We start from the raw sequence: 13,405 nt of genomic DNA, 5'->3' as shown, positions 1-13,405 counted from the left end.
TCCTCACCTTCCACCCCATCAGCCGACGCATAGAAACATAGAAAATAGGTGCAGGAGTAGGCCATTCGGCCCTTCGAGCCTGCACCGCCATTCAATATGATCATGGCTGATCATCCAACTCAGTACCCCATCCCTGCCTTCTCTCCATACCCCCTGATCCCTTTAGCCACAAGGGCCACATCTAACTCCCTCTTAAATATAGCCAATGAACTGGCCTCAACTACCTTCTGTGGCAGAGAATTCCACAGATTCACCACTCTCTGTGTAAAAAATGATTTCCTCATCTCGGTCCTAAAAGACTTCCCTCTTATCCTTAAACTGACCCTTTGTTCTGGACTTCCCCAACATCGGGAATAATCTTCCTGCATCTAGCCTGTCCAACCCCTTAAGCAAACAGCATATAATCCTCCAACATTTTCGTCACCTCCAACGGGATCCCACCACTGGCCACATCTTCCCATCTTCACCCCTTTCTGCTTTCCGCAGACCATTCCCTCCGAAACTCCCTGGTCAACTCGTCCCTTGCCACCCAAACCACCCCCTCCCCAGGTACTTTCCCCTGCAACCACAGGAGATGCAACACCTGTCCCTTTGACTCCAACCATGGACCCAAACAGTCTTTCCAGGTGAGACAGAAGTTCACTTGCACCTCCTCCAACCTCATTTACTGTATCCGCTGTTCCAGGTGTGGACTCCTGTATATCGGCGAGACCATGCGCAGGCTCGGCAATCATTTCGCTGAACACCTCCGCTCAGTCCGTCGTAACTTACCTGATCTCCTGGTGGCTGAGCACTTCAACTCCCCCTCCAATTCCCAATCTGACCTTTCTGTCTTGGGCCTCCTCCATTGTCAGTGAGCCCCAGTGCAAATTGGAGGAACAACGCATCATATATTTGGCTTGGATTTCAAACCGTGTTTTTTTTTAATACCTCTGTCTTGTAGTGAATCAGATCATTTTAAAAGTTTCTACATCTCTGCATCTAATTGAAAGGCCAAGAGATCTGTTGTTTGGCAGTACCAGGAGAGGTAAATGGGGAACAGCAAAGGTAAATTGAGAAATAAGTTTTGGTTTGTGAAATTTATAGATTATAGAAGAAAGGAATGGAAAGGGAAATTAGTTGATCCACATTTCGGATGCAGAATGTAATCGGAGAGAGTTGAAAATGTGGACTATACCTTGATTTCAAGGGGATGAGGAAACAGAGTGGAAAGCATTGATTTCAAAGAAATGAAGCAGTAAAGTGATTAGAGGTTAGCAGAGACACGGGAAGAAAATTCAGAACTGCTGTATTCAGTAAATTCAGAGCGTAAATTGGAGGGAGTCAAATATAGTTACTGTAGTGGAAAATACTGGATTTGAAAGCCTTTGTATTTTCTCACAAACCCTGCAGTTGCTGACTTTTGCTTGCTTGAAGTGATTCCTTATTGGGATGACATATATGTACATTGGGGGTGGGGTTAGAGTTGGGGAACATCTCACCCAGGATTGACTATTTATTTTGAGCAGATGTTCAAGAATGTATTGGGGTTGCTATTGGCTTAATTCATTACTCTCAAGGCTGATGATTTTACTCCAGAGATTGCTTAAGTGCTCAAATCTAAGCAGAATCAAAATCCATCCTTTAAATGTTTCCATTTCCTGTCTCGTTCTCTTGCAGGATGAATCTGAGATCAATTTCCAGAAGTATCCCTCGACGAGTTTACCTGATTTGGTCACAAATTTCGCCGTTGTTGATAATTCCCCATCTCCGACGGAAAATAAAGAAAACGTAAAACCAGAAAGTGGTGCTGCCTCACACAGCTGCCATATGCACCATGGTCAGGAAACTGTGAGTGTTGAGTGATGTATACAAGTATAAGATGTTTTACTTTAAAGCATGTGCCTGAAGTGTCACCAAATATGTGGAAGTAGAATTGGTTCATGAATTCGTACAGCTTGGTGTTTTAACAACTTTGTTATGCTGTTTAAACTAGGCCTGTCAAAATAATGAATGTTCAAGTTTAGCTGGACCAGAGGAATGTCTGTAAACGTCCCGACGTAACAGATCCTGGAGCCTGTGCAGGGTCAACAGAGTCCAAAGGCAGCCATGGCAGAGTAAGGAGGGAGGAATAGTTGGTGCTAACCCTGGCACAGGCAGTTAGAGAAACACCACTGATCCTGAGAAATTAATAAATTACTACACTTGTCGCTTTTCCTCCCGCCCTTGACTCCATCCAAGGACCCAAGCTGTCTTTCCAGGTGCGGCAGAGGTTCGCCTGAATCTCCTCCAACCTCGTCTATTGCATCCGCTGCTCTAGGTGTCAGCTGCTCTACATCGGTGAGACCAAGCGTAGGCTTGGCGATCGCTTCGCCCAACACCTCCACTCGGTTTTCACTAACCAACCTGATCTCCCAGTGGCCCAGCACTTCAATCCCCCTCCCATTCCGTATCCGACCTTTCTGTCCTGGGCCTCCTCCATGGCCAGAGTGAGTCCCACCGCAAATTGGAGGAGCAGCACCTCATATTTCGCTTGGGTAGTTTACACCCCAGCGGTATGAACATTGACCTCCAATTTTAGGTAGTCCTTGCTTTCTTCCTCCTTCCCCTCCTCTTCCCAGCTCTCCCAAAGCCCACTGTCTCTGCCTCTTCCTTTCTTCTTCCCGCCCCCCTCACCTCCACATCAGTCTGAAGAAGGGTCTTGACCCGAAACGTCACCTATTCCTTCGCTCCATAGATGCTGCCTCACCCGCTGAGTTTCTCCAGCATTTGTCTACCTGAGAAATTAATATGTTATCTGGATATAGTGTATGTTGAGTACCAATGCAAAGACAAGAAATGAATGTGTATACATATTATTACTCCTGTTGCTATAATTTTTATTGGATTCCTCATGTGTACTAGCTGTCTTACAAGTCTTTTGGTGCACTGGGGGTATCATGTTCCTCAAGCTTCTGCACATGCAAGATATTTCACACCACTGCCTTTTTGGAACATGGCCATGATGACATTCTCTAATAAATTAGATTAATTTAGAACTGAACAGTTTTTTTTAATAATGAATAACTTTCATTGTCCCCCTTAATTGTGTTTTTTTGACAATGGATCATTGTAATCATCAAATTAAATTCAACTGAAGAACTCATGAAAACATGAGCAGGAGAACACAGTTAGCCCTTGCAATTTAAATGTCTGTCAATCACTGTCTTGCATGTGTCCAATAACACTGCTTCCACAGCTGTTTAGGTTAAGAATTTCAAACATTCAGAACCTTCAGAGAAAATCTTATCTTTGCCTGAAATGGGTGACACTATATGCAATAAAACCCAATATTCCATCAGTCTTCCTAAATAATTGTTCTACCTGTTCACAAACATTTTGTGTTTCATGAACTGGGATTCCCAGATCACTTTGCTCTGCATTTTATGTAGTCTCATTCCATCTCAATAATAATAATTTGCTTTTAACTCGCATGTTTCCGCATATTCAACAGAAAGAACGGATGAGTTATGTAAAGTTGGAGAATTGACATTGTGTCTTGTAGTTACAATGTGCCCAGGCAAAAGACTAGATGTTGGTCCTCGAACTTGCAATGGGCCTCATTGATAAAGCACAGGAGGCTGCAAAAATAAAGCTCAGAATTGGAGTGGCTTGATCAATTAAAGTGATGGGCAACTGGAAACCCAGCACCACCTCTGAGAATAGGTTTTCCACAATCCATCAACTGGCCTATAATCAGTTTCTCCAGAGTAGAGGGAAACACATTGAGAACACTAAGAACAGTTTGGAATAAGTGAACGTGAATGTGAATCACTTCTTCACCTGGAAAAGTGTTTGGATCCATAAAAGGGAGGAGGGAAGAGATGAAAGGACAGGTCTTGCATTCTTGCTGTTGCCTGTGAAACTGCCGTGCAATGGGTAGTGGTAGATGAGATGGAAGGAAAGGCCAGTTAGTTACAAAGGGGACTATCTCTTTGCAATGTTAAAAAGGGAGAAGAGTTGACTATATGTCTGGTGAGTTATAGAGCAATTGAGATAGACAGCATGGAAACACGCCCTTCAGCCTCCAAGACCATGCTGATCATCAACCACCCTTTTGGACTAACCCGACTTTTATTATTCCGACATTTCTATAATCTCCATTTTGATTCTACTACTCACAACATAGAAGGGATAATTTGCAGTGGCCATTGAACCTATCAAACCATGAACCTTTGGGATGTGGAAGGAAATTTGACTACCCTGGGGGAAACCAAGTGATCACAAGACAAGACATTATCTGACGTTAGGATTGGACCTGTGTTTCTGGTGGGAGCAGGGAGAAGGAATTTCTACTAACATAACTATCTCTATGAGATGACCAATATACCTGGATGAAGACTGGTGCTTTCACGTACAAAATCTGTGGTGATTCATATAGAAGCATAAAATCTGTGGTGATTCAAGTCTATGAAAATCTTGATCTGTTTTCCATCATGTTAGTTGCCACTGAGACCGTCTGGTCTGTTGGCTTTCTGGCATAATGTTCAAAACCGATGATATGGGACTACGCAATTATAAATTCAGAGAAACCAAACCAGTCTAAAGTGTGAAAAGCAGAATGGTCCAGATAAACTTACTGAAAAGTTTTCTGGAAGTAATAGAATAAAGAGGATATTACAATTTAATGAATTTTAGAATCTTTTTGCCACATAGGAAACTCCTGGGATTCAGGAAGTGGTTGTTAACAGATTATTAATTAGATGTATAGGAATAAAGTATAATTAGAGTATAGGAGCAAAGAGGTCCTCATGCAGTTGTACAGGGCCCTGGTGAGACCACATCTGGAGTATTGTGTGCAGTTTTGGTCTCCTAATTTGAGGAAGGACATCCTTGCTATTGAGGCAGTGCACCGTAGGTTAAACCCCGCGATGGCAGGACTGTCATATGAAGAACATTTGGAAAGACTGGGCTTGTATTCACTGGAATTTAGAAGGATGAGAGGTTTTCTTATAGAACGTATAAAATTATAAAAGGACTGGACAAGCTAGATGCAGGAAACGTATTCAAAATGTTGGGGAGTCCAGAACCAAGGGCCACAGTCTAAGAATAAAGGGAGCCCATTTAAAACTGAGATGAGAAGAAACCTTTTCACCCAGAGAGTTGTGAGTTTGTGGAATTCTCTGCCACAGAAGGCAGTAGAGGCCAATTCACTGGATGAATTTAAAAGAGAGTTAGATAGAGCTCTAGGGGCTAGCGGAATCGAGGGATATAGGGAAAAGGCAGGCATGGGTTACTACATAGAAACATAGAAAATAGGTGCAGGAGGAGGCCATTTGGCCCTTCGAGCCAGCACCGCCATTCATTGCGATCATGGCTGATCGTCCCCAATCAATAACCCGTGCCTGCCTTCTCCCCATATCCCTTGATTCCAATAGCCCCTAGAGCTCTATCTAACTCTCTCTTAAATCCATCCAGTGATTTGGCCTCCACTACCCTCTGTTTGACGGCACTGGGCCTGTACTCGCTGGAGCTGTTGTGGATGATCAGCCATGATGACAATGAATGGCAGTGCTGGCTCGAAGGGCTAAATGGCCTCCTCCTGCAACTATTTTCTATGTTTCTATGTATAAAATGGGAAACAGAATATTGCCATCATTGGCAATCACTCTAGCAGCTGTGATTTAAAGTATTTATGAGGTAACAAGAGGCCTCTGAAGCCTGTTGTGCATGTGTTTTTGGCCTTCGCTGTTAATATTATATTTAGCACATTGAATACTTAAGTGCCATTTTCAGTATACCAAAAAAAATTATTATATATAGATTTAATGTGTACAATAGAATATTATGAGGTGCAAATTTTTAATGTATACATGAATTTCATAAGTTCTAGGAGAAGAATTAGGCCATTCTGCCCATCAAATATACCCCGCCATTCAATCATGGCTGATCTATCTTTCCCTATCAACCCCAATCTCCTGCCTTCTCCCCACAACCTCTGACACCCTTACTAATCAAGAATTTGTCAATCTCTGCCGTAAAAATATCCATTGACTTGGCCTCCACAGCCGTCTATTTCAATTAATTCCACAGATTCACCACCCTCTGACTAAAGACTTGCCTCTTTAACTCCTTTCTAAAGATACGTTCTTTTATTCTGAGACTATGACCTCTGCTCCGAGACCACCACTTCACATTCACATTCACTCTATGCAGTCTTTCACTCTTTGGTAAGTTTCAATGAGATACCCCCTCATCCTTCAACATCAACTCCAGCGAGTACTTGTCCAGTGCCTTCAAATGCTTATCATATCTTAACCCAATGTTAAACCTCCTGTGGACCCTCTCCAACACCAGCACATCCTTCCTCAGATATGGGGCCCAAAACTGCTCACAATACTCCAAATGCAATTTGAAGGGGTTGTACCAATGTGGCGACCTAATCCGCGAGTTAAGAAGAGTGTCTTCGACCTTCAAGCTCGAGGGCACTCGTCTGGAAAACCTCTAGCTGGATCGACTGTCCGCGTTGAAACCGCGAGCTGGATTGACCGACTGCACACACACACACACACAAATGCACGCGCACGCACACGCACACACACGGCGGGGACCAGGGAAAGTGGGGGATCGCTGTCTGAAATGCGCACTCGCGATGCAGAAGAATGTTAAAGACGGCTGCACAGTGTAAGGTAAGTCCTTTAGAGAGGGGGGGGGGAAGAGAAGTGGAGAGAAGGGGTGGAGACACTTTTAAGAAGTATAATAAAGTATAATAAAGTTTAGCGGGCATTTTACCTGCCGGCCCTGAAAACTCCAATGAGCCAATCAAAATGCCCGGTCAGTGAAGGAGATTGCCCACGGCTGACCTCGACTGCCTGCAACTAAATAGCGACCCCACTCCACTGCACTTCGAGTTAAAAAGAACCATGCCGACCATATATTACTCACAGAAAGTTTTTCAACATGCTGAAAAATTTTCCGTGACCTAGCTGAGGCCGCGAGTATTTGGGAACTTCCCTCGAGCATGAAGGAGAGTTCCAGTGATCAGGGTAAATTTTTCTAATTTGGCTTCCTTATGAAGTCCGGTTTGAATACAATGTATTGAGCTGTTGTATTATTGGGTTAGGGAAATGTCTGTAATGTATGGGGTTAATCGATATCTGTAATTGGGTTATTAAGAGACCACCCCCATGTGGTTCGGCCCCTCGAGGTCCCGGGACATATAAAAGTTTGCTACCACGAGGTCCAGCGTCAATCTTCTGGGAGAGCACTTGGGACTGCGCGAACTTCTGGAGTGTCTCTGTCTGAGCGAGGGCTTGAACAGGCAGATACAAGAATCAAACCCACGGTGGGATAGTTGAACTGTAATGTGCTTTTCATCAAAGAAAATGTAGTTTCAAGTGCTTGATTCAGTGTTTTTACTGAAACTAGACTGTACTTTTGGTCAATTGCAGGTTTCAGACACTGCAAAAGGAGAACATGAGCGAATGGAATCACCTCTGCTAAGTTGTCGAAGTCCAATTCCAGGAGGTAGTCTAATGAAATTAAGAAGTCGATCACAAGGTAGGCATTTAGTTCCTTGCGTCACTATAAGTCCATCATTTTCCTGTTAACTGACAGGTTTTAACACACTAGACTAAGTCGGACCCATTGGGTCCCAGCATCATACGGGAGGGCTGATCCCCCAACACAATATTCCACCTCTCCACCAATTCCAATATTGGTGGCCAGTGTTGAGGAGGGAGGGGAGGGGAGGGGGGGCTTTGTGGAGCGCTAGTATGGGTGTTGTGGGCTGAAGCAGGGTGCAGCAGGAAACACCATTTCAAGCAGGGTGCAAGGCCACCAAATTCAAGTGCAGTTTCATACCATTTCAAGCAGGGTGCAAGGCCACTAAAGACAGGGACTGACCCGCGCCCACACTACTGGGTTTTATAGGCCCTCCCACCAGAAGGGGCGTGGCCTTCATGCCGTGATTGACAGGAGAGAGAATTGCAACATTATTTAAACTCTAATAACTCTTTTATTTTTCATCAATGGGAAAAATCCTCTTGTCCTGCGCAGCAGAGGGGGACTGAGTAAGATGCAAAAATCACAGCCGTAAGTGGCAGTGTTTTTTCTAAAATCAATATACTGTGCAAACAGGAAGTGGTCAAGATTAAACTTTTAATTATAGAGACGGCAAGGCAACTTTAGCATTCTCAAACCAACTTTTCAATTAGGCAAGGCATTCTCAAATCAACTTTTCAATTAGGCAAGGCAACTTTGGCATTCTCAAACCAACTTTTCAATTAGGCAAGGCAACTTTTGCATTCTCAAACCAACTTTTCAATTAGGCAAGGCAACTTTTGCATTCTCAAATCAACTTTTCAATTAGGTAAGGCATTCTCAAATCAACTTTTCAATTAGGCAAAGCATTCTCAAACCAACCTTTCAATTAGGCAAGGCAACTTTAATTAGGCAACACAGCTTCAGCATTTGCAAAACAAAGGCCACACAGCTTTAGCATTTCCAAACCAAAGGCAACAGAGCTTTAGCATTTCCAAACCAAAGGCAACACAGCTTTAGCATTTCCAAACCATATTTTCAAACCACATTAAGGGCACTGACAGGACAGTAAAACCACTCACAGTTTAGTAGACGTGTTCAGTGTTATTCACAGCTCAGACTGAGAGACGTGACTCTCTCGCTCCCCCATCTTGCAGAGACTGACTCAACTCTTCCGGGTTTTATAGAACAACAGGAAGTGGTCAAGCTCAGACTTTTATGTAATTTAAATATTCTTCATAATCTTTTAAAACCAAAATACTCATAAGTGCTTAGAGTATGAAAGATGATATAAGATATAAAGAAATCTTAAATTTTTCAAAGAGATGAATGAATACATTGTCACATGCAGCAAGTATGTGACTTTATTGTCGCATACAGTGAAATTCTTTGCTTGCATACCCAAGATATGCAATAGTCGCCACATAAAGAACACTTACAAAGTTACAAAGTATCCCGCGCCAAGTCTACCTTTGCTCTTTCCCCTCCCTCATGGCATTCTCCCCCACGCCAGGTCCCTATTGTTCATCCACCTCAATGTTCAATTCCATTTGCAACTCCTCAGCCAATGAAGCAGTGCATCCCAGAATGCAGCAAGGCCTATATAATGTTCAGACATGTGCTACTAGGTGATAACTAACATTCACACCACATATATGCCAGTTAATGTCTAACAAGAGAAGGTTTGACCATCCACCCTTGATATTCAATGGCTGACCAGCTGTGTCATTATCGGAAATTGGAGGCTACAATGTCTTAATCGTATAATTCCATATATAAGGTCTTAATTATATAACTGCAATGTCTTAATCGTATAATTATTTTGTTGATTTTACACATTGTATACTAAATATGATGTGGTTATTCAGGGCCAATGTTTAATGCCTCTCTCATTGCCTTAAAATAATGGTGGTGAGCCACGTTCCTGAACTCTATACTCTCTGTGGCGAAGGAACCCACAATGGTGTTTTGACAATGAGCCGCACAACTGAGACCAGGCTATGATGAAGGAAGATCAATATGTTTTAAAGTTAAGATAATGTGAGAGTTGGAAACATTGCAGCTGGTAATTTTCCATGCACCTGCTACATTTGTCCTAGATGAGAATTGAATTGAATACTTTATTGTCATGTGATAAGTCACAGTGAAATTCTTTGCTTGGATAACCAAAGTGTGCTAATAGTCGCCACATAATGGCCGTCCAACCCAGGCCCCTGCCGCTGGGCTCCGTCCAACCCAGGCCCCTGCCGCTGGGCTCTGCTGCCTCCCGTGCTTGTTCAGCCGCCTCCATTCCCATCCAGCCTCCATTCTGAGTTTTCCGATGCTGAACGAACTCCGGGCTTCCCTCGGCACATCGATACCACCCATGGTTCCTTGCTAAACGCCTCCAGCCGCATTCCCGGTCCTCAGCTGCGGCCTGGCGGGATGCCTTCTGCCGTGCGGCCTGTTGGGAAGTAGTCATGTGTTTAGGAGGTGCTATCAAGAAACCTTGGCAAGGTAGTGCAATGTATCTTGTAGGTGGAATGCATTACAACTACAGAGTGCTGAAGATAAGAGGACGTTTAAGATATTGGATTATTTGTCAATCAAGCATCTGAATGGCACTGTCTATGTCTCAACAGGTGGAGTGAGTCGCTTGGAATCTGTTGGAGAAGATGATGAGCTGATTGTGGAAAATGGTGAAACAAGTAGCGAAACATCAGAAAAGCCACGAGGAGGACGGAAACATTCCTTGCCCCAGCAGCTTGATGCAGTCGGGCCCAGACAAGTATGTTATTAGTTCCTCACTGTGTTTATCTTACACACTGGGTAATAATTTTGTCTAATATTTCCTCTCTGGATCTTTTAAATTTGCATCCAAGAGTGACAATTTGTGCATAAGAGGAAACTGAATTTGAAGAAGGTTCTCGACCTGAAACGTCACCCATTCCTTCTCTCCAGAGATGCTGCCTGTCCCGCTGAATTAATCCAGCATTTTGTGTCTCTTCGGTTTAAACCAGCATCTGCAGTTCCTTCCTACACATCCAGATTTATTAGTACAATGAAGATTCAAAGGAGGAGGAATATTATCTTCTTGGGAATTCTCTGCCGCTGGATGCCTGCAGATGCTTCTTGCTAATTAAATATATTCAAGTCTGAAGTATTTTGAACAAATCAAGTCTACTTAAAATAATCAAAGGTTATAGGGATCAGCGAAGGAAGTGAAGCTGAGATCAAAGTTCAGATCAATTATATTCTTGTCGAGTGATGAAGCAGACCAAAGTGGACCGTAATATGATTGCAACTATATTTTAGTTAATTTCATCTGTTCTCCTGTGGGAAGGCTATAATTTGACATATGATTAATACATTGCCCTTTTCATCAAATTTACAACAGAATGTTTGTGCCATTCAATTAGTAGGCTCCGCCATGGATTCATGGCAAGTAATTTGTGGGGAAACAGATTGCCATCGTTCCCAGTGACATTCATGAATTGGATAAAATCACAACAGAAACTGGACTTTATCATCAGGGAGTTAAAAGCACCATTTAAGGCTGGACTTTAGGGTTCATTACTTGAGCATTGGGGTACATATTAAATACTGGCACGGTGTCTCTACATGAATTGTCATTGCCAAACCTAATGGATAGATAATTATGACAATGAGGAGCATGTTGATTTGGCTGCTCTTGTTGCTGAACTATGCTTGCATTACATGAAGCATTGTGATTAGACATTGATTTTATAAAACTGTACTATTGTGGACCATTCTTGAGTTGGGAATCTATAACTGTTGTCTGTACACTGCTTTGGTTGAGTGAGCTTCCAGAGATTCTCAATTCTCGTCTTAGGTTGATGCTACCTCATGCTACCTTGTTCTTTGTATATAATTTACAGGAGTACCAAATTATTAAAAAGTCAGCACGTTCCTTAAGTACAGTCCAAGTGGAATCACCATGGCGACTCGCCCAGCCTTCAATCATCTCCAACATTGTTCTAATGAAAGGACAAGGAAAGGTAAGCATTCCACACAATCCAAGACTACTTTTGTTCCTCTTATTATTTCTATCCAAATATTTTGTATGGTCTTTGTTCTGCCTTAATTTTTATCTCATTACAGTGTTTTGTACTTCAAGGAATGAAAGGTTGTCTTTAATGTAAAACACTTTTAAATTTCCAGATGTACAGCCAAATGCAAGTTTTCTTTTGACTTTGAAGTTGGAATGTTGCTCATCTCCTTCCTCAAGGAAGCATGTTGAGTTGATTTTCCCTCAGCCCAGAAAAATGTGTATACGTTTGGCCCAATTTAACTGAGAACAGGGATTGGATGCCTGGTGCTTGCTTAACTGCACACACACAAAGCTTTTTAATAGTTTTCAATGTGAGGAACTTCAGTTTGGACTTCTGCCAGAATTCATTATGTTTTTTTCAAAAGATAAACAAAAATATTTGAGAGTGCAAATCAACTTCTCCAATTGTGGTCACCCTATGAGAAAATAAGATGAAGCAGAAACCCATTGATCTTCCAGAGACAATGCATTAGTCCCTCACACATTCTTACTTTGAAAACGTAACCAGCAACATGTAAAGATCGAGAGAGTACAAAATTGTACAACTTTGTACTCCATCTGGCTAGATTCAAAAATAAGAAAAATATTGAAGTTTTCCCTGAATCCCAAAAGGGAAGTTATGAAATCCACAATATTTGGCTTTGAATGAAAGCTTTGATATGCTGAAACTCACGCTGTCTTTTTCAGTGTAGCCTTCTCTGTTAATCTAATGATTGATTGATGGAAAGATACAGCAGGGAAACAGGCCCTGCAGCCCACCAAGCCCATATCAATCACCCATTCACACTGGGTCTATTTTATCCCACTTTTGCATCCACTGCCTAGGGGCAATTTACAGAGGCCAATTATCCTACAAACCCACATGTCTTTGGGATGTGGGAGGAAACTGGAGCATTCAGAGGAACCCCATGCGGTCACAGGAAGAATGTGCAAACTCCACACAGACGGTACCCGACGTTAGATTCACAGCTGTGCTACTATGCTGCCTGGTACTTCCTGCAGCTGCCAGTGTTTAGCTTAACAGGTATAATCTCCACAACTAGCTGTTAATGGAGCATGCAGTAATACAAGTAACACATTTCCAGCTTCACTCACTAAATGAATGAGTGCGCTAATGGTGGGAGGGTTTGAGAAAGCACCTCCAGTTGGGTCAGAAAGACCTGCACAGGTTGATGAAGAATGGTGCCTGCAGGCAGCATGTTCCTTGTTTAAGGAGGTATAGAGACCCTATTGAGATGACCCTACTGAAGAAGGGACTCGACCCGAAACATCACCCATTCCTTCTCTCCCATTCCTTGTCCCGCTGAGTTACTCCACCATTTGAGTTACTCCAACTTGAGTTACACTGAGTTACTCCAACAGCTGTATGGACATCGACAGGATGGCTGGATGCATAACGGACTACATCAACTTCTGTAGGGATGTTGTTGTGCCAGTAAGAACTGTTTGTTGCTTTCCCAATAACAAACCTTGGATTACAAGCAACATCAAGAGCCTCCTAAACAAGAAAAAGGAGGCTTTCAAGGTTGGTGATCGGGAAAAAATCAAGAGGGTACAGCACCACTTGAAAAGGAGTATGAAGCAGGCAAAAGGGGACTATAAAACGAAGCTGGAGAAGAAACTGCAGTACAACAACATCAAAGAGGTGTGGAGAGGAATGAAGACCATCACTGGCTTCAAGGAGAAGAGAAGCCAGCCGTCAGGAGACGTGGACAAGGCCAATGAGTTTAACCTGTTCTATAACAGGTTTGATCTGGTATCCCCTCCCACCTCTACAGGTGCAGCCTCTCCCCCACCATCACCTCCACGAGGCAGCCCCCCCAACACCACAGCTGCAGCACCTCCTATGCCGGC

The 13,405-nt window shown here is 43.0% G+C and overlaps 1 protein-coding gene across 4 annotated transcripts in view; it reads left to right on the top strand.

Annotated features, from left to right (window-relative positions):
- Positions 1 to 13,405, top strand: part of pdzd2 (PDZ domain containing 2) — a 376,364-nt gene that overhangs the window by 243,268 nt on the left and 119,691 nt on the right. For all 4 annotated transcript variants that reach the window (XM_033031783.1, XM_033031770.1, XM_033031792.1 and 1 more), the window contains 4 exons: positions 1,660 to 1,830; positions 7,410 to 7,518; positions 10,122 to 10,267; positions 11,379 to 11,498. In XM_033031783.1, coding sequence (XP_032887674.1) covers positions 1,660 to 1,830; positions 7,410 to 7,518; positions 10,122 to 10,267; positions 11,379 to 11,498 — 546 coding nt within the window. The remainder of the gene's footprint in view (positions 1 to 1,659; positions 1,831 to 7,409; positions 7,519 to 10,121; positions 10,268 to 11,378; positions 11,499 to 13,405) is intronic.

Source organism: Amblyraja radiata, chromosome 1, assembly GCF_010909765.2.
Source record: "Amblyraja radiata isolate CabotCenter1 chromosome 1, sAmbRad1.1.pri, whole genome shotgun sequence".
NCBI classification, from domain to species: Eukaryota; Metazoa; Chordata; class Chondrichthyes; order Rajiformes; family Rajidae; genus Amblyraja; species Amblyraja radiata.
This window is presented reverse-complemented; position numbering and strand designations above follow the sequence as displayed.